The following is a 26312-nucleotide window of genomic DNA, read 5'->3' on the forward strand; positions in this document are numbered from 1 at the left end:
GTAAGCATATATAGTAAAAATCGAAGATTGCACACAAATGTATCAGAAACTGGGGAGGATGAGGACAACTTCATCCCTGTGAAATAAGGTTAATCTGATATCTTTAATACAGACCATCTCCCCGCTCCCCTCCCCTGCAAGACAGGGTCTTGCTAAGTAATCCAGTTGGCCTTGAACTTGTGGTTCTCCTCATCTCTATTCCTGAATGCTAAGATTCCCATGCTTGGAAGCTACATAGTATCTTTATCTATAAAGGGCTACAGGATTGGGAGCATTTTACAGAATAATTGATATGTGCATCAAAATGTCTCTGGCAAAGAATATGCCACAGTTGGCCTAAGTGATGCACAAGAGTTCTTCCCATAGAGGGAAGAGAAAATGAGAAACTCTTCAGGATCCAAGGCTGAAGCACAAACAAGGGAATAAGATCTTCCAGTGTATTGTTACCTAAACAGGGTTTCCAGTCAGTACGGGAAGCCTAGTGATTTATCTAAGCCAAATGTCCTAAGAAATAAGAAGTTCATCGTTAAAAGTTCTACATTACAGGCCGGGAGTTTGGCCTAGTGGTAGAGTGCTTGCCTAGCATCCTCGGTACCACATACATAGAAAAAAGCCGGAAGTGGTGCTGAGGCTCAAGTGGTAGAGGTCTAGCCTTGAGAAAGTCCAAGGACAGTGCTCAGGCCCTGAGCCCAAGCCCAGGACTGGCAAAAAAAAAAAAAAAAAAAAAAAAAGTTCTACATTACAGATTTATCTGAGGAAGTAATAGTTCCAATAGACAACTAGTTAAGAGAGCTTTAATAATCTCTCACACTTGAAAAGCAACTCTGGAGTACTACAGTATCCTATCTGTATAGAAGGGGAAAACAAATCTGAAATGGCTACAGGATTGTGCACATCAACAAAGTACTACCAGTTAAAATGCTAAAGGGACGTGGAAGAGTTCTAAAGGCTCTCAATGTAAAAACTTATGCGTATCCAGTTATTCTAAAAACAAGAAAGGTTAACCAATTATCTAATGTTTTTATAACTGAAAGAAATATAACCATCATAGTTACAGTATAATCTCTATAATCAGGAACAAATAAGTTTATAATAGTGACACGATATGAATTACTGTATAGACAAAGATTATCAAACTATAAATAAGTCCTTCCACTTATTTATTTGAAGCACTCTTTCTAAAAACCTACATTAGATGATCTAAGTTGAAAAGTCAATATTTCTGTCAGAAGGACAAAATTTACTTTTCATATTTCATTTCAGAGTTAAATTTTTAGCATTAGCTTGAAATTCTGTACTTTAAGAAAAATTGTGAATTTAATATTTTTTTGATTAGTAATTTTTTTTTTTAAACATGGTGTTGCTATGTAGCCCCAGCTAGCTTCAAGCACTCAATCCTCTTGTCCCAGCCTCCTGAGTGCTGGGACTGAATTCAGACTCTAAAGTTTATATTGTGACAATTATGCAATTATGAAGTTAAATTATCTGTAATGACTTTTTTTTTCACTTAGGTCACATTAGTAAGGTCAAATACAACCCCCACATATGTAATTTTCTTCTAAAAATTTTAAAAAGCAGAATGACCTAAAAGAGAGCAAGGAGAAAAAAAAAACAAAGACAGTCAAGGATGAGTGCAAAACTCCATGAATAGAGAGGTTCTCAGATGGTGCTATCACAAGGGGGAAACAGTGTATCTTCCACCTGCCCAAGTACTTACCAAGGGGCTGAAAAGAGCGGACAGGACTTGTATCCCTGCTACTCTCCCGACTAGCTTCTCGGCTGCATCCCTGACTCACACTTGGACGTGGAATACGACTGCTTCGGGCTGGTATAAAACAAGGGAGAAAACAGAAGAGTTTCACAGTTTTTTCAATTTTTTTCTTTTAAAAGAACTGATTGCAAGCTTTTTTTGTCTGTTTGTTTTGTTTTTATTGGTTGTGGGGCTTGAACTCTTGGCGTGGGCTCTGTCCCTGAGCTCTTCAGCTCAAGGCTAGTGCTCTACCACTTGAGCCACAGCACCATTTCTGGTTTTCGGGGATGGTTAAGAGGAGATACAAGTGTCAGGCTGTCTTTGAACCTTGATCCTTAGATCTCAGCCTTCTGAGTAGCTAGGATTACTGGCATGAGCCATTAATGTCCTCTACTTTTATTTTTTTTTAGATTGAAAGAACCTGATCTCCCTTCCTCCCCTTCCTCTGGCAATACTGGAGACTGAAAACACAGTACTGTACTTGATAGGCAAATACTGTACTACTCTACTTGAGCCATGCTTCTAGACTTTTATTTTCAGTTAGTTTCTCAGATAGCATCTCACTAACTTTTACTAGGGCTAGCTTTCATCTTGTGATCCTTGTGCCTCTTTTAGGTTTCAGACATGTATCACCATGCATGATGGGCAAAAAAAAATCACTCGATGAAGCATTACAAGAAATAGGTAAGGTTTAGTGGTAGAGTGCTTGCCTAGCATGCACAAAGACCCAGGTTCGATTCCTCGGTACCACCTAAATAGAAAAAAGCCGGAAGTGGTGCTGAGGCTCAAGTAGTAGAGCTCTAGCTTTGAGAAAGTCCAAGCACAGTGCTCAGGCACTGAGCTCAAGCCCATGACTGGCACCAAAAAAAAAGAAAAAAAAATTTCTTAAAACTATGGAATGCTTCACAATTTTGCATGCCATCCTTGTGCAGGGGCCATGCTAATCTCTGTATAATTTCAATTTTTGTATATGTGCTAACAAAAGAAGCAATAATGTTGCATTTTCTTACATATATACTCAACAAAATGCTTTATAAAATGGCTAAAAATACTTGAAGCAATTAGGGATTTCTGGTGAGAGAGACTGATTGTGGGTCAATAAAGGCAATATTAATAAATTAACCCAAAGTTAACTAACTTTGAGGTTTTCTGCTAGAAGAGGTAATAATTTACCTTTTACTGTTCCAGTTGGTTTTAGTTCTATATGTTACATGAAATTTAAAGAATTTTGGTCAATACACAAAACACAGAAGTTTATTAATCGTATTTAATAGTGGTTAATGGCTAAAATCCTAGCAACTCAGAAGGCTGAGATATGAGGATCATCGTGCAAAGCTAGCCCAGAAAAAGCTGGACGTGGGCCAGGAGTCTGGCCTCCTTGCTCTCCTAATGGCACATTTTTAGGATGTCAAAGGCAGAGGCTCTGACTTGAGTGTGGAACTCAGGAAAGGGAGACTAATTGACCTCTGCCAAACAGGGTGGCCAGCCCTTGAAGCTGGGTGGCCCCCAGAGGGCACCTTCAGTTTCCCCATAATTGGGAAAGTTAGGGAGAAAATTTTCTTCACTGCCTCTGTTTTATGGTCCCCTGAGGTGATTTGTCTGGTCCTGTGTCGTTCTTGAAATCTGTACCAGTTCTAATGGGTTCTTGTTTTCTGTGTCTTTGCCACTATCCATTTGGACATTCCTGGGGAATAAGTCTCCGGCCTGGTATGGCTCATCCCACTCAGCTGTGCAATCTGGAGACAATTGGTGGCAGGATACAGGCATCAGTCTTGGTTCCCCCAGGATTAAGGTGTTACTGAGTCTTGTCAGAAATGAAAAACTCTTGCCCCCCTGATAGCAGTTTTTGCAGGTAGGATGGCCTTGGCCAGCCGGCTGCCAGAGAATGGAAGTCTCCATGGGGAGGCACCCCCTGAGAGTTTTCAGGGCCCTAGGTGTCTTCCTCACTGACTGCTGCCAGGCATGCCATCAAAATTTGGGGGTACTTAAAGGTTTCTGCTTGTCTTGTTTTGTGAGGTATTTCTGGGTCTCGGGCCTGGTATGGCCGCTCCCGCATGGCTGCAGTTGTAACAAACTAAGTTACCTTGTAAAAAGTTTTGTTTTGAACTTGGTTCTCACCTGCAAAGAGTAAGATTGACAAAACTCTTAAAACAAACTTCCGGAAAATGTACAGCTGATATTAATTTTGCGCGCTTTAAACACAATTGGGTAGAGCTGTTTACATTGTAAATATTGTATCTTGTTTAGCCCAGAGGCATTAGGGAATTTGGAATTTATTTCCTTGAATTAGTTTTAGAGATTTAAATGTGAATTTGTTTATCAATGTCAGAAACTTTACCTGTCTGTAGAAATCTGATGGTAAAATGTGGGTGATGTGATTAGTCTTAAACTGCCCCCTAAAATGTAATAAATTGGGAAAAAGGGTTTTAAAGGTTTATCGCCCTATGATTTAGTGTCATGCTAAAGAAAAGGGAGTGCCTTGAGCGCTCGGAGGCCTGGAGACAAAGGAGTTTCTTGAGCCCTTATAAAGCATATGGAGGCATGTATGTGGTGGAGGAGCCATTTCACTCAGTAAGTCAGTCAACTGCAAAGATCTGGAGATAGGAAAACTAAGGAAGAAGGACAAAGAAGAATTGTTGGCAGGTATTAACATTCATCTGGAGAGGCTTCATAGGCAATTACTTACACAGTCATCGCAGGCAGCCCAAACGTGCCAGCCTTGTGGAACAAGGCTGCTAGAATTGTATATATGTGTGCACAGAGAGATGATCAGTAAAAGTTTTAAAGAACATTAGAAATGGGTTTCTGAACAAAATTTGAAAATGTTTGTTTCAAGAAAGAAAAAAGGAAAATTAGGGCTAACAAAATGATTGTTTAATTGCTATTTCAATTTGCCCTTTTAAGTTGGTAACAGTTTTCAGCGGGCCCACAGAAAAGAACAGCAAATCCTCATTTAGATGTAATTTTGGCCCTTACCAAATTCCAGGTAAGCTAGCTAAAAAGCATCATGGTGGCATAGAGACAAGAAATTCTTTGCAGAGGGCTTTGTCTTTTCTGTCCAATTTAACAAAATTTACTAGGGGAAATCATGCTTAGAGACTATTTCTATGAGGACCACCTTGTTGCTTCTAATTGGAGTAACGTGGCCTTATAAAGGACTCATTGATCTGAAAGCTGCAGTTTTGAGCCAGCCCGGGCAAAGCAAGAGTCCCTGTGAGACTGTGCTGTCTAATTTGGCAACAGAGTGCTAGTGAAAGCAACCTATCAATATGCAATAACAGTCATTGCTCAGGCTGAGTATGGTGGTGTGGATATTGGGGAAGAAGTGGCTAAGAAAGGATTTGCAGAAAAATGCAAACTTCCTTCCAGCTCTCAAGTCTGTGAGGAAATCATACCCTAGTCATCTTACTCTCAGGAATCTCAAGAATACTATTCTCTTGTGGGGGCACCGATCCAACCAGTCAAACTTCAGCAGGCCAAAGGGGCGTTTAAATGGGAGGCTGCCTCTTGACTTGCAGGATGAGAGTAATTCAGGAAGTCAAGTGACATTTCCAAAGGAAAGTTTGGCTGTTGGTAACTTTAATTTAGGATCTAATGTTAGTCTGGAAAAAATTAAGCAGGACCAGAAACTGATTGAAGAGAATGAAAAACTTAAAAATGAGAAAGAAGTTCTACTTCAAAGTTACAAGGCTTTAAAGTTGAACAGACTGCTCAGGAGCTACAGCAAGAGAAAGCAACTACTATGGATTTGAAAAATCTGAAAGCTAAAGTGGAAATATTGAAAGAATGGCTTAGAAGAAAGTTGTTATAAAGAGGATGAAGGGAATATTTTTTGATTGCTGAAAGAAGTAAAGGAAAAGAGTTCACTAGTGTTAGGAAACAGAAGCTTCTCTGCAGCATCTTGTAGCATGGTTCCAGAGCATTCTAAAAGTTTTTGATCTTTCTTTGGAAAATTCACTGACTTCTCAAGAAAAGACTGAGTCGTGTGTTTGCAAAGAGCTGGAGTTATCTCTAATTGAAGTTGAAGAAGATCTGTTTAGAGGAAAGGCTCATTGTCACACTACAATCCAAGTATAAGGACAGTGTTGAGTTTAAATGTCAGAATATTGAATGTTTAAATAACCCAGTGTGGATCACTTGCTGTCCATTAAGAAGACGCTAAAGGCTTGAAAGATACATGGACTCTGGTAGTCTTCTTACTACAAGCCCGGAACGAGATCTTCTTGATGGTGAGCCCATGAAGGCACTTAGTAGCAAGCGCCCTGTGGTATGCTCTGAAGTTAATGGGAAGCCAGTTCTTTTAAAAGGCTATTCTGTGGATACAGAAGTTAAGGTGATGCAGAGAGCAGCCGCTTATCACAGAGCTTACAGAGAAACTAAAGAGGAGTCTGAGTTACTGCCATTGATATTCCTGTTTTTGTGTAAGTCTGATCCAATGGCTTATGTGATGGTTCCTTATTATCCTAAAGCAAATCTGAGTGAAGTTCAAGCCAGTAGGCCTTTAACTTCAGAAGAAGCTTTAAACAATGTATTTGCTTTAAATAGTGAACAAGGAACTGTTGGGATTTTTGACTTAACCAAATCAGTGTGTCAACGAGCCTCAGTGAACATGATGGTTGGTGGCTTGAGTTTGATGTCACCTGAATTGAAAACGGGAAAACCTCCTTCCCCAAGTTCAGACTTATATGTGTATGGCTGTCTTTTATTATGGCTTTCTGTTCAAAATCAGGAATTTGAAACAAATGAAGATGGAATCACCAAAGTGGATCAGTTTCATTTGGATAATGTCAAATCCCTTCTCTAACTTTAGAAGTTCGCTGACGTCTGGGCAAGTTTTGAATGCTGAATGCTTCTTGGTGCCCACGGGGAAGTCAATTCCAAATCCAGAAAAAGAGGTGGAATAGAGATACTCAGAAGATTCGTGTGGGTACCAGAATGAGACACTACTGGGACAAAAGAAATAAAACATCCAGATGCAGTAAGCCACTGCTTGGATAGCAGAGATGGTGTCAGATCCTAGAGTCACTTGTGCTTGACCATTCAAAATTAATCAAGTCAGGAGGTCACAGAATAGTTTGTAAGTATGCCTTACTAATGTCCATGTCTACTGGGTAAGAACTTGTCAATCATCTGTAACAGTGAGTAGTTTACAATCCTGATCACCGCCCCCCATATTTGCTCAAAGCCCTAAGTGAGTGAATTTTGAATTGACACCAGGCACAAAATTCAAGAAAGTTTGTGGACCTGAGGCTGTGTCCCTATTGATCTGTTTAGGCCTACACTGATAACTGAATAATTGTTAGGGTCACAGAGAAATGCCTTTGCAAATGGGGGTTAAATAAAAAAGTTTGTGCAGTTGTTAAATGTTTTATGATCTCCAGTTTAGAGTAAAATATTGCTCCTAAAATGTAACCCTGGCAACCCCTTGGTAAAATAGGCTAATAAGTTTTTAGGGTCCCTAGCTAAGTATAGAGACAATGCCCCTGAGTCAGCCTGAAGAAGTTATAGAAGATGAATCTTCGCCCATCAATCCCCTTAAGATGAACCAGAGTCATTTTTGGGGAGTGAGACAGGATAAATTAGAGGTATGGAAAAGAGTAGTAACATGTGCAAGAGTGGAGACTGCACTTGTGGGGAATGGCTACAGGTTCAAGTCTTCCATACCTGTCTAGAGAATTTTAGTCTCATTTAATCTGGTTAAAGTTGTCACCCTGGTATTATTTTGAATCTCAACCCTATACTGTCCTAAAAACCAATGGGGTGCCAGCCTGTAAAAATGACTGTGCTTAGGTAAAGCAACCAGGAAAGCATTGGGAGAATTCACCAAAGTCAGGCCTTAGGTTAAGCTTCTTTAACCAGTCTGCGCAGAAATTTGCGCAGACCAGCAGGAAGAGGTCTGGATGCCGCCGCCTGCAGGCCTCCCCAACACAGTATCAGTCCCTAGATGGCCAGGAATTACAAGATTATTACGGTCTATAGAGATAGAGCCAAGATTGGCTCTAGAAGTATCATGTGAAAGGGAGGAATGAAAGAGCAATGACTGGTGCTTGCTGATGAGATGACCCCCCCCCCCCAGGCCTCATTCTGGGAATCAAAAACTGCATTAATCCGAACTTGAAGCCCAGGTGACAACGGTTCATTGCCCCGCGGTTAGACACCTGAGCTCTGACCAATCCTGAAGACCAGTGGTTTGAAGTTAAATGTGGTCTATAACTGTGGAAACTTGTTAGCGCTTGACTATAAAAGCTGTGTGTAATCTCTGCTGGGGACCTCTTAGCGTTGCCGGCTACGGGTACGCGGAGGTCCGAGTTCGAACTCGTAATAAAGGACCCTTGCTTCTTTGCTTTGACTTCAGCCTCTGGTAGTTCTTTCGGGGTCCTAGGAATTCGGGTAGAACAGTTGAACTGAGGAATTGAACCCGGGTCTTCGTGCATGCTAGGCAAACACTCTACCACTCCCCCCCTTGCCCCTCCCCCCCTTTTTTATAAGATCATAAGATCAAAGGCTCCTTTGGTGGCACAGGTGCTGTTGCTGCCTTATCCCATTCTTTCCTGATTAGCCTTGGTTGTCCCAGAGGTGACATTCTCTTAAGGCAGAGGATTCGGCAGAGGGAAAGTTGAGAAGCTTCTGGCCAGACACAGCCATCTATGACTGTGGGGCTGTGTGCTTGGCCAACACATCATGATATTGCTTTGTTTCAGGCTAGACATTGCCAACATCTGATTAAATGGAAGATACTTCAAGATGGATAGCACAGCACTTTTCAAGCAACAGCATATTGTCCATATTCTGGATGCGTGATTATAGTACTGCTGCAGGAAAAATTGTACTTGAATGCCTTCCTTCATTAGTTTTTCTGGGCTGTGGAGATTAGGCACTGTCCCTGAGCTATTCTGCTCAAGGCTAGAGCTCTACCTGTTGAGCCAAAGCTCTACTTAATTGGAAATAAGAGTTTCAGAGGGACTTTTCTGCCGGATCTAGCTTTGAACTATCTCAGCTTCTTGGGTAGCTAGGATTATAGACATGAGCCCAGCTCATTAATTTCTTTTTATTTATGTATTATCTTATTTATTTATTTTTATGGTGATCAGTAGTGATCCCTTGGAAAATAGTAAATAACTTCCTCACATTTCTCTGTTGAACTGCTATATGGATATAATTTTCAGTGAAGGCGGTCAAGATTGTTATAGACAACAAATATATGATAGGATTCAGCCCAATGAAGGCAGCTGCTGGAGAAGGCAGGGTAGGGAGATGGCATACTGGAAATCAAAGGAGATCAAGGAGAAAGGTGAGCCCTCAGCAGCAGCTTTGTGACTGAGGTTACACTTTTTAATATTAAATTATTAACTTGTATATACTATATGTCATGTCTCTTTGAAGTGTTAAGTTGTTTTCCTCAAACTTCTAAGTGCCTAACTATATTCTGGTTTTTGATGTTACCAAAGCCTGAAACATGCAAGAAAAAACACGCACCATTCTCACATAAAAAAATCTTACCCACTGAAAGCCTAGATGGACTAGCTTCTCTACTGCAGCCCTGGCTCCGTGGTATTTTGCTTCTTTTCTGTGCAGATGCTGAATTGACCAGGACTCTTTGAGCACCAGAGCTCACAGTAGAAAGGGCTGTTGTGGTCAGAACTCGTCCTGGAGATCCAGATCGGCTGCCAGCTAAACATCAAACACAGAAATATATTAAGAGTGAACACAAAAAGAGCTTAGAACAAAAAAAAAACCTTCAAGAAATACATGTGATAGTATAGCAGTGCTAAGTTCAAAGAGAGTTAGCTGAGGAAGATATATACAAAATCATGACCTGGAAAAAAGTATATTACACAAACTATATATTTTTGCCAATCCTGGAGCTTGAACTCAGGGCTTGGGCACTGTCCTCAAGCGTTCTCAAGGCTAGCACTCTACCACTTGAGCCACAGCACCACTTCTGGCTTTTTCTGTGCATGAGGTATCAAGGAATTGAACCCAGGACTTTATGCATGCTAGGCAAGCACTCTACCACTGGGCTGCACTTGTGGCCATAAACTATACTTTTACTTTAGGGGTACTAACATTTTTTTTTTTGTCAGTTGTGGGCTTGAACTCAGAGCCTGAGTGTTATCCCTGAACCTCTTTGTGCTCAATGCTAGTGCTCTACCATTTAAGACACAGTACCACTTCTGGTTTTTGAGTGGTTAATGGAGAGAATTGTCTTGTGGGGAGTTTTCTGCCCAGACTAGCTTTGAGCTATGACCCTCAGATTGCAGCCTCCTGAGTAGCTAGGATTACAGTTGTCAGCCCTGGGTGTCCAGCTACTATAATAACTTTTAAGAACATAAACAATAAAAATGTTTTTCAAGTTAATCATGTATTTGATGATATATTTCATATGATTAAGATGTTATGTAATATATAACAAAAAGAATTATAATTAATATTGCCAGTATTGGGGATTGAACTAAGGGCTTTGCAACTGCTTGCTTAGCTATTGACTACCGCTTGAATCAGAGCTCTTGCCTGGCTTTTAACTGGTTATTCTGGATACTTTTCTGTCTAGGCTAGATCCTCCAGATAGATCTCAGTCTCTCAAGCAGCTAGGATCACAGGTATGGGCCACTGGTGCCCAGGTCTGTATTAAATATTTAAAGAAAAAAAAAAATCCAGGCTGGGTGTGTGGCCTAGTGGTAGAATGCTTACCTAGCAGGCACAAAGCTCTGGGTCTGATTCCTCAGAACCACATATGCAGAAAAAGTGTTGGTGTGACTTAAGCAGTAGAGCACTAGCCTTGGGAAAGTATAAGGACAGTGCATAGCCCCAAGTTCAAGCCCCAGGACTGGCAAAAAAGAAAAAAAAAACATTCTGTTATTGCTACTATTTTTGTGAGGTAATAATAATGACGGAATTGGTTAAAGTCATATATTCTGCTAATATGTGCATTCTCAAATTTTACAAAAAAATTCAATGTTGATAAAATTAGCTCAGCTGAAAAAGAATAGCAAAACTTTTTTGGATGGCCTCATTTTAGGATATACAAGTACTGAGAGCAGAACAGGATCAAGGCAAATGTCCAGGAAGTCAAGAGGAGATGTGCTTAGTGAACTAAAGAAGGAGCTACAAAAAAATCTTTCCAGAGTTGGACGTGAGTTAAAAAAAAAAAAATGAGTTTGTATGCTGGGATTACAAGTGACCCCCCGTGCCCAGTTCATGTTCATAGATATGTACGTATATGCTTGTATTTCTGTATGTATTACTAGGGACTTGACCTCCATGCTTGCTAAGCTCTACTGCATAAGCCTTACTGCCAGCCCCTTTTGATCTAATTATTTTTGATATGGAGTCTCAATTTTTTTCCAACCCAGCTTGGAGCAGATCCCTCTATTTGTACTTCTTGCTGTAGCCTGCACACAGTACAGACCCAGCTACTGGTAGAGATGGGAGCTTGCAAACTTTTTACCTTGCCTGGCCTAAAGCTGCAGTCTTCCCAATCTTTGAATTTTTTTTTTTTTGCTAGTCCTGGGCTTGAACTCAGGACCTGAGCACTGTCCTGGGACATTTTTTTTCAAGCCTAGAGCTCTACCACTTGAGCCACAGCACCACTTCCAGCTTTTTTCTATGTATACGATACTGAGGAATTGAACCTGGGTCTTGGTGCATGCTAGGCAAGCACTATACCACTAGGCCAAACTCCCAGCCCCTGAAGTTAAATTTTAAGGGATGAATCCTGTTGTCAATGAAAACATTTTACAGGCTGGGCAATGGTGGCTCACACCCATAATCCTCCTAGCTGCTCAGAAGGTTGAGATCTGAGGATCACGGTTCAAATCCAGCCTGGGCACCAAAGTCTGTGAGATGCTCACCTCAAATTAACCATCAGAAAACCAGAAGTGGCGCTGTCGTTAAAATGGCAGAGTGCTAGTCTTGAGCTGAAGAACTCAGGGACAGCTCCGAGGCCCAGAGTTTAAGCCCCGCAACCAACAAAATGAAATAACAACAAACCCCCTCCTCCCAAAAACAAAAACAAAAAGCATTTTGTTTTTATGTTGAATTAAAAAATGAACTAGGTAATCCCTAGACATAATCATTCAGAATCTAGAGTTAAGAATTAAATTCTGGAATCCAGATCCCAAATGATATCATACAAAAAATTAAATATATTTAATTAAATCTTCACAAAGCAACCTTTTCCTTTCTTGAGGCACTACTTATATACAACAGGAGAGTCACTGTTCTCCACGTGTAATTTAACCCAGTAATGCTTCAGTTCTACCGAGCAGATTAACCAGTGAGTATAGGGCACGGAATGGTTAAGAGGACTTTGATCAAGAGAAGAGCTACTCTTTCGGGAGGGGAAGGTGGTTTCTTTAGTTCTACCCAGCTGTAATACTGACTAGATCTTGGGATGTTAAAAATTAAGTTTTATTTAACTGATTCTTTTTTTCATCTTCACCATAGTATGTTCTGAACTTAGTGCTTTGCACTTTCTAGGCAGATGTTCTATCAGTCAAGAAACCCTCCTCTACCCAAATTTCCTGATTTTTTAAAATTATATTGTACAGGTCAAATGAAACATGACTCAAGGAGTGGATGTGGTCTACAGGTACTGATCTATCAAAGATCACAACCTTTGATAGTGGTTCTTGGCATGGTATTGCTTAGTACAATTTACCCTTTTGCCTAACTCTTAAATGTCTTCAGCAAATAAATGAAGCTTATTATTCATTGGTGAGAGCAGTGCTCCCAGTGAAATTAACAATTTCCCCAATGAATAGATGGAATTCTAAATCATTACAGAGCAATTATTCAACTCCACTTTAAAATGACTGACTGATCATTCGAATGTTCCATGATGTTGCAGGTCAAGAATCTTCAAGTTTGGTTTTTTCTGTTATAACCTTAAGGATAGTTGAGGCACCTGTTTTCTCCATGCAGTATCTAAACTAAACATACATACCAAAACATCCAAACACTCAACATGCCACAAACTCACAATGCAAGATAGGCCAATGGAATATTTTATGGGGAATGTTGCAACAATATAAAAAAAATATAAGGAACAAACTGAGCACATACAATATGGCATTTGGTATTTTTAAAAATATAAATTTGTAGAAATGGAGGTTGACAGGAGAGACTGGAGAATTATTTGAAATGTGGGTCTATTCAGCAGACAGGAAACACATCAGTTTTACTTTCTATGCTAGATTTATAGAAATTATTAAAAATCATGCAAACTTTCTTTCTAGATATTTAAGTTCATTCATAGCCTTTCCTAGGAAATAAAATTGGCTTTAATCACTACCCTCTCTTCTCCAATACCCTCTGGTCCTCACCAAGACTGATAATTCTGGTGCTACAGTACATTTGGAATTCCTTATACTTAAAAAGAAAATACCAAGGCTCTCCAGCAAAGAGCAACTGGAGCTAATTATTTCCTTTAGGAAAACCACAAAGTTGATGAAAGGGGCCTGGTATACCCAGGAAGTACTATATCAACAGAAAACCCCCTAATTGCTAAACTTGAAACTGTATATGTATTTTCTCTTGTGCTGCCTGTGAACTATCATCTTATACATTTTGAGACACTGTCAAACATTACTAAGGTTCTTTTTCTTTCTTTCTTTTTTTTTTGGCATGTTCATCTTATCTGTAGAGTTGATTCAAACAATTAAAACAATTCAGGCTTTTAGTAATGTAATATAGACTTATCCAAACCCTCCCCCACAAAAAACCTGGCAGTTTTTGCTCTGATATGAATAATGGGATTACAAAATATTAAAGAAGTTCTGCTGAGTAGAACCTATTTTTGGTAATGGATATAGGTGATGAGACACAGATGCACACACAAAGTCTATAGATTCTTACCACCAATGGTATTAGCAGATTGTGATCCTGAACAAGTGTAAAGGCAAAGTTAGGGTAAGGGTTATAATCCATGAAGAGGGGAAGAGCAGTTTATAAATGGATGGCAAGTGAAAATAAAAAAGCTTTAATCAGTTGTCAGGAAAATGAAACAAAAACCTAACACCAAAATAAAAGCAAATTTAAAAAAAGCTCCTAAAGCACAGATGTTTGTAACAAAAACAGTATACTTAATATTTTTCACAGCTGAAAAACAGAAATCAGACACTCATGTACAAAGCAGATGAAATGAAATTGCCAAAGTAAATGTAATTCTTCAAGTTTTCTATTAGTGCTGGTCCAAATGATTACTTGTTTAAGTTTTTTTAATTAAAAAATTTAGTTGACAAATAGATGTAGAAACAATTGTAACAGCTGAAGAAAAAATTGATAAAAAGCTAAACATTTCATATCTCTTAAGATTCATAGACAAAAGACAAGGTGAGAGAAGGGGAGACAAAGATTACCACAGGTTTTACAATCATCTGTACATAACCAGTGGGTAACAACCAAAAAGGGAGAATTCTTTTGTGAATATAAATCTACTATGTTTCTCCATTAGGTCTGTTTTCATTTATTGTGGTTAGCCATTACACCACACCTGCTTTGATCCAAGAGTTATTATTTTTCTAAATGATGATAAAACAACATAGAAAGACCATGCAATCCCTAATGAATACTTTACAACGAAGTGAAGATGAAGAACATTTTTGTGCAAATATGAATGTTATAAAAGAAACTTGCATACAAAGTACTTATCTTTTTCACAAAAGATTTTGGAATGCAGTATGTTATTACTCAAGCAAGCAAACAAACAAAAGCTTTCTAATATGATTCGAAACCTAAGTGATTTATAGTGGGGAAGGCTTTTTAAAAGTCCTATTAAGTCGAAAAAGCCAAATCACTGTGTTCTCTTACTTTTGAAGATTTGGAGTATTGTGGATCAAGTTTCAAAGTGAAATCCAAATGCAAAATTATTGCTTTGAGCTGGGGGCGATGGCTCATGCTTGTAATCCTAGCTACTCAGGAGGCTGAGATCTGAGAATGGCAGTTCAAAGCTAGCCCAGTCACTAAAGAACATGAGCCTCATCTCCAATTAACCACCAGAAAACTGGAAGTGGCGCTGTGGCTCCAATGGGAGGTGGTAGGTAGCCTTGCGCCAAATAGGTAAGGGACAGTGTCCAGGCCCTGAGTTCAAGTCCCACGACCAGCAGGAAAAAAAAAGTATTGCTCTATTTTCTAATGAAGTGATCTAAATTACAATATATATAAAAAGGCAGACTAAAGTAATATTTAAAAACAGGAACAAACAAAACATTCCCAGTTTCTGGAAACACTGTCCTAAGCTCAAACCTTAGTATTACTTTAGAAGACCACTAATACCTCACAATTAAGATTTGTCTTTAGACTCTAAACATGGACAATTTCTGGTTATCTTTAGCTTCCCATGCTTTAAATATCCTAACTTCATCATTACCTATTTTTCTTTCTCTCATTAAGAAGGTACAGAAATATACAGAAGCAGTGTAAAATTAAGTTGACATCTGATTAACACTCATAACTAGGACAATTTTAGCTAACTTTGTATATAGAGGGCTTACTCTGGGCCAAATACTGTTTCAAGTGTACGAAATACACAATAGTACTCAATCCTACAAGGTAGATGCTATTTTCCTTTATACTCTATAGCAAAGTATGCACAAATACAGCTACTTTACAAGAGCAAGGATTGTATCCTGGGCAGCATACGTTGAAAGTTTATGGCTTACACTAGTATTTCTTAAGAGTCTACTACAACACAAATCATTTGGTGGTCCTGTTAAAAATCAGCATTATTGATTTGTGATGGTAGATGAGATTCTGAACTTCTAACTGGTTTTTGTAGCACGTACATTAGAGTGAGGTTCCTAACTACTAGGCTAATGATAATGTGGACACCAATGTACTCTAAAAATCATCTTTGAGGCAAGATGAGGGGCGGTAATAAGCTCTCTGTTCTTTTCAGGCCTTACTCTTGCCCTTTGATTCCAAGATCCAAGAATTTTAAGATTTTAAAAAAGCAGATAGGACACCCATATTCTTATGTATCATCTAAATAACAGTTAAATTTATTTTTTCCAAAACAATTAAGTATATAGGATAACTTTCACAATTATTTACTTAGAAAAATTCCTAATTTAGGATTAATGATAATAAAACGCTCTTAGTAAAATAATAACTGGGAACAAATTGTTTAGTTAATAATGTCAAAAATGTATGTGTTATTAGTTTGGTACGTATAGAAATAGATATTTCATTTTATCATCACCAACAGTGTTGGTGTTCAATTATGGTTCTTATTAGGAATTCAGCTTTCAACGATATAGCAAAAATATAAATCTTAAATTTAAATGGAACACAGAAGAATTAGTTATTTTAGTTTATGTTAGCTCACTACAAATTTGTAAAAATGCTAAAACTAAAATGTTCTAATATATTTTTGGAAAATAATATACCATTTTATAGTTTTTGAGTAGCATTTGTAAGGTACACCAGATTTTGATGCTAATTGTTTTTCCTGTAAAAGCAACATTTTCCACATTTGCAAGTTTCTGAGTATAATATAAAAATCTTAATGCTAAAAATTGTGTTAAAGTATGTCCATGCAAAAGTTGGATAGTAGATGAGGTTTTTCTTTCTAAGTGATAGATACCAATGATGGGCCCTAATAACATAAAGACAAGACAACACCCACTCAAAAAATTCTAAAACATGCACAACAACTGATTCAAAACATTGAAAAAAAATACCTTCATTTTTTTCAGGTGATGAAGTACCTAAAGTACAGAACAAGAACTCAGTATGTAGCTCGCCTTTTGTCAAATTAGCTTTGATTTATCCACTGGCCAGTTTCCCAATATGGTATTATACAAGTAACACACTTGTCCTAATAGACCGATAATAAAGAGTACATACGCTGAGACTGAGACACCATTTTTGTTCGGCTTCTTCCTCTAGAATCTGCCTTGGCGTTTCCCATACCAGAAAGTGGTGCTGAAAGCTTTGCTCTCACCCGGCCTGAGGAATAAAATATCACATAATTAAGAGCAATTTCTTATAGTAATATTAGCATTAAGATGAAACTATCTTCAAGTATGATTAAATTTTCTAATAATGTAACCATAGATCTTCCTTTCTCTGAGAGAGACTTCATCCAGACTGGTCTCAAACTCCTCCTGTCTCAGTTTCTGAGACATGCCAGCAAATTTAGACCCATAATTTTTATGTGTTGCATTGTGTCTCCGCCTTCCCAGCATCTTTATCAGTATTGGGGTTTGAACTTTGGGCCTTGCACTTGCTAAGTACGCACTCTACTGCTGAATTATGCCTCCACCTCTTTTATTGTGCTGGTTACTTTTGAGATATTATCTACCCATTTTAGGGGTCCTATGGTAGCTGTGATGACAGGTACACACCAGTATACCCTGCTATTGGCTAAGGGCCTTGTGAACTTTTCTGCCCAGACAGGTTTTGAACTTTTATAATTTGCCCTGTGCTTTTTAGGCATGAATCACTAGTGTCTATTTGTTGGACTGTTTTTTTTTTTTTTTTTTTTGGTTGGTTATGGGGTTTGAACTCTAGACTTGGGTGCTATCCCAGTGTTCTTCAGCTCAAGGATATCATTCTACCACTTGAGCCACAGTGCCACTTCTTGTTTGATTTTTTAATGTGCTGTACTACAAACTAACTTTCTGTCAAGGGGGAGAATAAAGGAAAACCAGTTTTTCATTCATAATTGTTAATTTAGCAATCACAGTTTTGAAGAAATTGAATTATTCTCAAACTCATTCTACAGCTTTAAATATAAAGCTAATCTTAGAAATAACAACTTAATATTTAAATAGAAAATATACCTCTAAAGGAATTGGCAGAAAGTATTGGCAAAATATTATCTATATGCATATGTATATGTGTATATATATATACATATACACACACATATATGTCACACATACACACGCACACATACTTTTTTTGGTGCCAGTCTTTGTGTTTGAACTTAGGGCCTATGTGCCCTGGGCTATTTTGGTCAAGAGTAGTGCACTACCACATAAGTCACAGCTCCATTTCTGGCCTTTTGGTGGTTAATTTGAAGTCTCAGGGACTTTCCTATCCAGGCTGTCTTTGAACTAGGATACTCAGACTTCAGTCTCCTTATTAAAACTACAGGCACAAACCACGAGGGCCCAGCAAAATGTTTAATCTTTTTATATCAGATAACAACAGATGTATATGGATAATATTTAACACTTTTCTTTCTGAGCCAATTCCATTTAGAAAATAAGTAAAAGAAATACTTATCATATGAGCCAGAATTTTTCTCACTATATTTATTTTTTTCTTCTTAGCTGTATTACTCTTTCCCCTGCCACACCCTCATCCCTTTCTATAAAATTAGGCCACAAATATCCTCCCCTTCCATTAAAATTCTTAAACCAAAGGGAGTAAGTTTATTTAAGGGTTCCAGGAAGTTACTATTGGTAAAAATAAGCAGTAAAGGGGCCAGGAGTATGGCCTAGTGGTAGAGTGCTTGCCTAGCATGCATGAAGACCTGGGTTCAATTCCTCAGTACCCCACATACATAGCAAAAAGCTGTAAGTGGTGCTGAGGCTCAAGTGGTAGAGCTCTAGCCTTGAGAAAGCCCAAGGACAGTGCTCAGGCCCTGAGCCCAAGCCCAGGACTGGCAAAAAACAAAAAACAAAAACAAAAACAAAACGGTAAAAATGCCTTTTAGCTGGGCATTGGTGGCACATGATTGTAACCCTAGGTACTCAAGAGGTTAAGATTGAAGGATCATGGTTGGTAGCTGGCCCAGACAGTAAAGTCTGTAAGTCTTATCTTCAATTAACCACTAAAAATCTGGAAGTGGAGCTATGGCTCAAAGTGGCAGAATGGTAGCAATGAGCACAAAAGCTCAGGGAAAGCACCCAGGCCCTGGGGTTCAAGCCATATGACAGAAAGAGAGAGAGAGAGAGAGAGAGAGAGAGAGAGAGAGAGAGAGAGAGAGAGAGAGAGAGAGAGAGAGAGAGAGAGAGAGAGAGAGAAACAGAGAGAGACAGAGAGAGAGACACAGAGAGAGACACAGAGAGAGAGAGAGACAGAGAGAGAGACACAGAGAGAGAGAGAGACAGAGAGAGAGACAGAGAGAGAGAGACAGAGAGAGAGAGACAGACAGAGAGAGACAGAGAGAGAGACAGAGAGACAGAGAGAGAGAGACAGACAGAGAGAGAGACAGAGAGAGAGACAGAGAGAGAGAGACAGAGAGAGAGAGAGAGAGAGAGAGAGAGAGAGAGAGAGAGAGAGAGAGAGAGAGAGAGAGAGAGAGACAGAGAGAGAGAGAGAGAGAGAGAGAGAGAGAGAGAGAGAGAGAGAGAGAGAGAGAGAGAGAGAGAGAGAGAAGCATATTACTACTCCGGAGACTAAGATCTGAGGATTTCAGTTCAAAGCCAGCCTAGGCACTAAAGACTGTGAGACTCTTATCTCCAATTAACCATTAGAAAATGGGGAAGTGGCGCTATGGCTCTAGGGGAAGGGCTGTTAGTCTTGAGCTGAAGAACTCAGGGACAAAGCCGAGGTCTAGAGTCTAAGCCCCACAACTGAGGACAAACAAAAAACAAAAAACAAAACAAAAGGCATATCATCAGGTACTTTGATATTCTCATATAGTATCATCAAAGAAATCAGAACCAACACCAAACATTCTGGAAAAAAAGGGCTCAGAATCCTTTTTAATGGAACAGTACAATGTGTACAGAACATAAAAAATTTTGGCTAGCCAGATATGACCATATTAACTAGGAAAAAATATACTGGAGTATAAAATTAAGGAATTGGTGAGGGAAGAGAGTGGTAAGAATTAAGACAACAACACTGGAAGGGTCCTAGCATCCAATCAGCTTCAAGGGATCCTAATGAACCAATAGTTTTATAGAGTGTTTTACAACAGAGTCTGTTTTAAACAAAGTTTGTTTTAAGTAAGATCCAATGACCTTAAAAGTAGTAACAAAAATAAAGAGACCAAATTACCATACACTGCCATTAGTTGCCACAGTGTCAGAAAACATCTTTTTATAGATACTTCAGTCTACATCTGAAGTTTACAGAATCAATACAACTTAATAAATATCAGACCATAAGAAGTTAAGCCTATTTAGTTCTGGATATAAGAAAATGTCATCTATGCAAAACTCAGTGGAGAAATTTGTGTTTTAAGTCAAGGCTCTACTAAGACAGTTTGAGGGAAAAATAAATATAAAAGTCAATTTGAAGAAGCAAAGTAACTCTTTAGTTACTGATTTTGAAAATAAAAGATATATTTCAAAAATACAATAAAGCTTTAAAACTGCAATGATAAAGTAATGACACATGCTCCTGCAAAGTAGAAACGAATCATTAACTAAAAAACAACCCCCCCATTTTAATATAATTAATGGAAAAGATGAAATCAAGTATTAATTCTATGCTCAATAATATTAAATGTGTTAAACATGTTTTTCCAGTGTGAGATGATCCAAGATAAAAAGCAAAACTGAAGATGAAGAATTAAAAAAAAATCCACATATATAACTTAGACAACCAAATGGAGAACTGGCAAATTATGAAGATTTGCAAATAAATTAGCCTGTTTGAGTTTTAATATTTAATTCCTAGTAAGGAAGAAAGTAATATAGAGGTGTTTATATTACTAACAAAATGTATATTTCTTACCATCTTCAGATGCTGTTCCTAAATAAGAGAAATAAAACAGTATTTCAACAAATTCTGCCAATGCTGCTACCTCACACCCCCGGCCCAAGAGTAAAATGAAAAATTAAAAACGAAACACATACTTTTCAGTGTGATAGAATTTGTGAAAAAGTAAAACTAGACAACTGAAAATGGCAACATTCTAGTGACTTTCTACTTCTTTCACTGTTAAAATTGGAAATGGCAAGAATTGGAGAAATTAATACAAGAAATACAACTCTGTAGTTACTTTTTTTTTTGCAAATGAAGTTTCATGGGGTAGAGACAGCACTGTGGTTTGAACCCACGACCTCATGCTTACTAGGCAGTGTTCTACCACTGAGCTATAGGACTCTGTTATAGCAGACTTCAAACTGCAATCCTTCCATCCGTAGGCTCTTAAGCAGCAAGGAGTATAGATGTGAAACATCAGTACCCATTTCCAAGTGAAGGAGAATAGAGTAGAAATATATTTTGTGTGTGTGTGTGTATCCAAAATGTAGGGCATAAAAGAACAAATAGAAAACAAATAGAAAACTATGGAAATTTAATTCAGAATCTAGGCCTCATTTACTCAGTCTTTTCATCAAAGTACATACAAAGCTAAAGAATTACCAATCCAAATAAGCAGCTTTTTACTTAATATTTATGTGTATTCCCTAAGATTTAGTGAAACCTACCCACAATAATCAAGGCACATATAGCTCCCTAATAAAGGGAATAATACACATGACTCAGTGTGTATCTTGAAAATACACGATTAAACCTTAGTGAAAGTAACGCTTCAGATGACATGGGTGACACCTCACATTAGTTGATATTTCTCACCCAAATAAGAAAATATTTTAATCAGAGTGGTTGTTTTTTTTTCTAGAGAATCTAGGAAATTAGAGTGCAGAAGGGACAGCAAGGGTATGATATACAGAAAGCAGTAGTGTCTTTTTATTCATACTTTTAATGAAACTTTGATCATATCAAAGAGAGACAAATATAACAGATATGCACATACTCAAAATTAAATGTTCCATTTTATTAAAATGGAAGATATATACATCAACTCTAAGAATTTATATGAAAATGGACAGAGAACACAGAGGGTCTCATTTTTTCCTAGATCTCATGAAGTGACTTATAGACTTACTTCTATAGAAAAACACTGTGAATCTGAAATCATGAAGATAAAGTAGAGATAATGTGCTGCTAGAATCAGACCAAGGATTGCTACTGAAGCAAGGAATGAAAGATAAACAGTAATCATTTGACTACTGGCACACCTTAAATTTAGTTTTGATTAAATGGTAGTTTAAAAAAAACAGTATTTGTAGCTTACATTTCATTTTCATAAATAATCATTTGTAAGATGTCAAATGTCATTTGTTCCTCTACATCAGAGTTAGCAAACAAAAGTACTGGTTGCAATGACTTAGGTGATTCCTTCCCATTTTTCTGAGTCAAATATTATAGACAGAACAATTTAAAAAAACAAACATTCAGAGACACATTCTAAATAGTTCACGTAAAATGTTTAAGGCAATTGCTTTGTATTACAACAAGCAGAAAGGTATTATTTGAGTAAATAAGACAATAAAAAAATGGACACACCTAACCCAAAATTCAACGTAAGAATCATGTAGCCATTATCAGATTAAGGCTCTTGGTAAATAAGTAGCCTATTTTCTGAACTTTAGAGAAAAATGAACAAGGACCTAAAAGATATAAATGTGCAGTATAATTATAAAAAGAAGTTCTTACCATCCATCTTGTCAGAAGTATCCTCTTTGATGAAAGAGCAAGCAGGGAACAGAGGAAAACTTAGAATATTAGAAAAATGATTTTATAATCCCTAAAAACTTCCTTGAAAGAGAATTCATTGCACAAATGTTTTACTGCCTTCTTGCTTATCCATGCACTGTCATCCCTTATAACCTCAATCACATCTGGCTGAACAATTCTCTTCGTTTAGTTTTCTACTTCGTAGAGCAAATTACACAACCATGTAAGCATGCATCCTGGTATCTGGCATTGGTAAAGATCTGACTACCTAGTTTGGGTACCCTTTTGTTCTCATAAATCTCAGCGATGAAACAGCTGCCTCTAAGGACTCTTACATGAGTTCCCAAACACATAGATGGCTGTGGGAAGTTTAAGAGAGTTTTCTCTCTTGTATTCCTTTAATGTTTATTGTAAAGTCACCTCTTGGCACATGATCCCAAACTGACTCCTCAGACAGAAGGTAAAAACGTCCTTTAAACCTATCCCTACAAATACTGTATTCAGAACCTACTACTCTCCTTGTTCAGTGAAACTAGTGATCCTTCTCCACAGTGATCCTATGCTTTCTATATCAAAGTCTCCCTGTCGTATACAGGAACTATGCCATGAAATCTCTTACATTCTTGCATTTCTTTCTTCTACCAACTTACCATGCTAGTATACAAACATATTTAACTTGAATAATTAAGAAAAAAAAAAAAACTAGGGCCGGGAATTTGGCCTAGTGGTAGAGGGCTTGCCTAGCATGCATGAAGACCCAGGTTCGATTCCTCATTACCACATACATAGAAAAAGCTGGAGGTGGTGCTGTGGCTCAAGTGGTAGAGCTTTAGCCTCAAGAAAGCCCCAGGACTGGCCAAAATAAACAAACGAACAAATACATAAATAAATTACAGATAATAAAAGTACTCTTTTAGCACTTTACTCCTTTCTCATCCCTCTTTGTGATACTACTGCAAGGCCTAAAGCTTGTTAAGTAGAAACCCTATCACTTTAGCCCCAGTCTCAGCCCATTTTGCGCCCCTCCCTTACATTTTTTTTTTTGCTTGTGTTGGGATGAGGGCTGGGTATCTGAGGCTTGCTTTCGCTCACAGGGTGGTGTTATGTGACCTGAATCATGCCTTTAAACCCCCATTTGTGACTTTTGATATAGGGTCTCTCTCACCATTATGTCTGGCTTGATTAGTGTGATTTTCCCATTATGTGTTCTACATTTTTGGGATAATAGGAATAAACTTCCACACCTGTTCTTTTATTGGTTGAGATAGGGACTTAAGCACTTTTTACCTATATTGACCTCAACCAACCCTCCTGATCTCTGCTTCCTATGCATCAAGGAGCTAGGATTACAAACATTAGTTACTAATGTCCTCGTCACTCCTTTCTTGACCATTAAGCACCTACACACAGATTACACTGATTCTCCTCCCAAGTTCAATAGACTGAAATCCAATTTCTATTCATTTGACTTTATTGAAACAATTTGGTTCCTATTCAAGCAGTTCTATAAACTGTTATAAGTTTATGAGAATATTCACAAATATGCATACATGTTTACTTCATATGAATTTCTGCCTACTTCGTATCACACCAATCTTCTCTTCATAGTTAAAAGATAAATTTCAAAACACTCATGATAACCTTATTGACAAAGAATTTAGTATTTTAGGGGAAACAAAAACAAACCAGTAACAATTAAGGAATATACAGTGTTTAATATTGACAGCTCTCTCTCCTGATTTCTGTACTACCGTATCCTATCTATGTCCTGAACACTTCCATTGTGAGGTCTCAAACTGATTTCATAAAACTTAATAAAACTTTGGCTTTGCAATTCATTAACCTACTGACATACTGACTCTTAGTTCAGAAGCATATAAAATATTACTTCTGAGCCGTGTTATGTCCAGCCATGAGAAACAAGAATAAAAGTTGAAGGAAAGAGTCCACAGATCATAAGTATATAAGGTTACTGCATAATAGGGTGAATACAGGGCAGTGAGGTGGTTTTAAAGTAGAAAGGGAGAGAGTTAAGGGAACAGGAACATCAAATCCTAGAAACAGTAATAAGCCAGCAGCAGCTGAATGTCCCCCAAATTAAACTGGGGTCTGATGGAAAAAAAAAGAAAGGTGATCAAGATGCATTGCACTCATAAACTGAGATGTTGAATTGAAAACTCTACAACTACTTAAAGACAATAAATAGCCCAATACATAAATAAATGGCAAGGAGCTATCTTTCCTTCTCTAATAAAACAAGTAAATCATGTACTACACAACCAAAAGAAACAAATTAAGTCAATACTTCCATCACTCCCCAAGGTATCTTATTATATCATTAGCTACCTTGCCTTATTTCACCACAAGTATCTGCCAAGACAAATACACTTAGTAAAATTGTGAATTTAGCTATTCTAACCACTACATGGAACTGCAAACATAATACGGTGGGTCTTTCTGACTTTATTATGAATTTGAAGTTGATTCTGTTTAAAAATGTGTATTAAAATATGTGTATTATGTACATATGTCTATATATATGTACACATGTTGCCTTAATATAAATTAATAAGTACCTCATAACACAAGCTACATTTTCATTAAGATAAAGGGTAAATTTCGAACACTCATGATATCTTTGCTAACAAAGGACTCATTAAAAGATTATAAAAACAAAAAAAGCAGGGATGTTCAGCATTTAATACTGCATCCTGTGCATGCATTTCATGGCATGAATTTTTATAATTAATAGTACATTTCATGAATAAATCTCACTTTACTGTTCACCAGTTGAACAAATGAGTTTGTTCTTCTTTCTTGACTACTATGAATTCTGTTGCTATGAACATTCACATACAAATTTTTATAAGAACCTATTTCTGTAACTCGCATGGACCATGTAGACTAGAACTGCTAAGTCCTCTGGTAATTATATGGTAAGCCTTTGAGAGATTGCCACATTATTTCAAAGTGGCTGCATCATGTACACAACTATCAGCATTATGTAAGGGTTCTCTGCCTCTTACATAACAGTTGTTATTGTCTGTCTTTCTGATTTGTAGGTATCCCAAAGGGTATTTATTAAGTTGTATCTCATTGTGGTTTTGATATATACTTTTGTAATGACTAATAATTCTGATATTTTTATATGTTTGCTGGCCATCTTTATAATTTCACTGGAGAGAAGTCAAATTCTCTCTCTCTCTCCTGGTTTTGAACTCACGTGAGCACTGTCCTTGGGCTTTCCAAGGCTAGAGCTCTAACACTTGAGCCACAGTACCACTTCCAGCCTTTTCTATGTATGTGGTACCAAGAAATCAAACATGGGTCTTCATGCATGCTACTCAAGGACTTTATCACTAGGCCAAACTCCCAGACTTTCTTTTCCATTTTTAAAAAAAGATTATCTTTTACAACTGAGTTCCAAGAGTTAATTTCCCTAATAGGACATGTTTTAATTTGATATTATTCACAAATATTTTTTTCTTATACTGTATGCTATATTATTCTGTATGTATATACCTTCTGGAGATTCAAGAGCCTTTTGACTTTTTTGCTCAAGGCTGAAGTTCTACTTGAGTCACACCTCCATTTTCAGTGTTTTGCTGGTTAACTGAAGGTAAGAGTATCTTAAGCAGGGTGCAGTAGCTCACACCTGTAATTCTAACTACTCTGGAGGCTGAGATCTGAGGATCACAGTTCAAAGCCAGCACTAAAACGTGAGACTCTTATCTCCAATTAATCACTAGAAAATGGGAAGTGGGGCTGTGTCTCAAGGGGTAGGCCGGTAGCCTTGAGCTGAAGAGCTCAGGAACAGCGCCCAGGCCCAGAGTTCAAGTCCGATTGCTGACGACCTTCCCCCTGCCCCCCGAAAAAAAAAAAAGAGCATCTTACATCTGCCTGCCCAGGCTGGCTTTGAACAGTGATTCTCAGATCTTTGCCACCAGAGTAGCTAGATGCGTGTTATTGGTGCCTAGCGGCATGCTATTTCCCACCCTGATTTTTTTTTTCTAACTTTTCCCCAGTCCTGGGGCTTGAACTCAGGGCACGAGCAGTGTCTTTGGACAATCCTCCCCCCCCCACCCCACCCCCCCCCCGGCCTGGGCCTTGAGCTCAGAGCCTGAGCATTGTC

General features: G+C 38.0%; 1 protein-coding gene, 1 non-coding gene and 1 pseudogene across 51 annotated transcripts in view; 1 reads left to right on the forward strand and 2 right to left on the reverse strand.

The window, feature by feature from the left end:
- The window catches only part of Clasp2 (cytoplasmic linker associated protein 2), a 206896-nt gene that overhangs the window by 59762 nt on the left and 120822 nt on the right, over window positions 1-26312 (reverse strand). For 23 of the 50 annotated variants that reach the window (XM_090351846.1, XM_090351839.1, XM_090351842.1 and 20 more), the window contains 5 exons: window positions 22160-22183; window positions 20390-20407; window positions 16598-16699; window positions 9251-9421; window positions 1718-1825 (listed from right to left, as the gene is read on the reverse strand). In XM_090351846.1, the coding sequence (XP_090207972.1) occupies window positions 1718-1825; window positions 9251-9421; window positions 16598-16699; window positions 20390-20407; window positions 22160-22183 (423 nt within the window). Of the gene's footprint in view, window positions 1-1717; window positions 1826-9250; window positions 9422-13606; window positions 13634-16431; window positions 16459-16597; window positions 16700-20389; window positions 20408-22159; window positions 22184-26312 lie in introns of all 50 variants that reach the window. The other 27 variants (XM_090351838.1, XM_090351833.1, XM_090351825.1 and 24 more) reach the window with 7 other exon arrangements.
- Window positions 2638-2741, reverse strand: LOC150050056 (U6 spliceosomal RNA). The gene has a single exon (XR_016538768.1). It is a non-coding gene; the product is annotated as a U6 spliceosomal RNA (small nuclear RNA).
- Window positions 4292-6654, forward strand: LOC150050057 (serine/threonine-protein kinase 31-like; annotated as a pseudogene).

The sequence above is a fragment of the Megascapheus bottae genome, chromosome 18 (genome assembly GCF_031878675.1).
Source record: "Megascapheus bottae isolate mThoBot1 chromosome 18, mThoBot2.hap1, whole genome shotgun sequence".
NCBI lineage: Eukaryota > Metazoa > Chordata > Mammalia > Rodentia > Geomyidae > Megascapheus > Megascapheus bottae.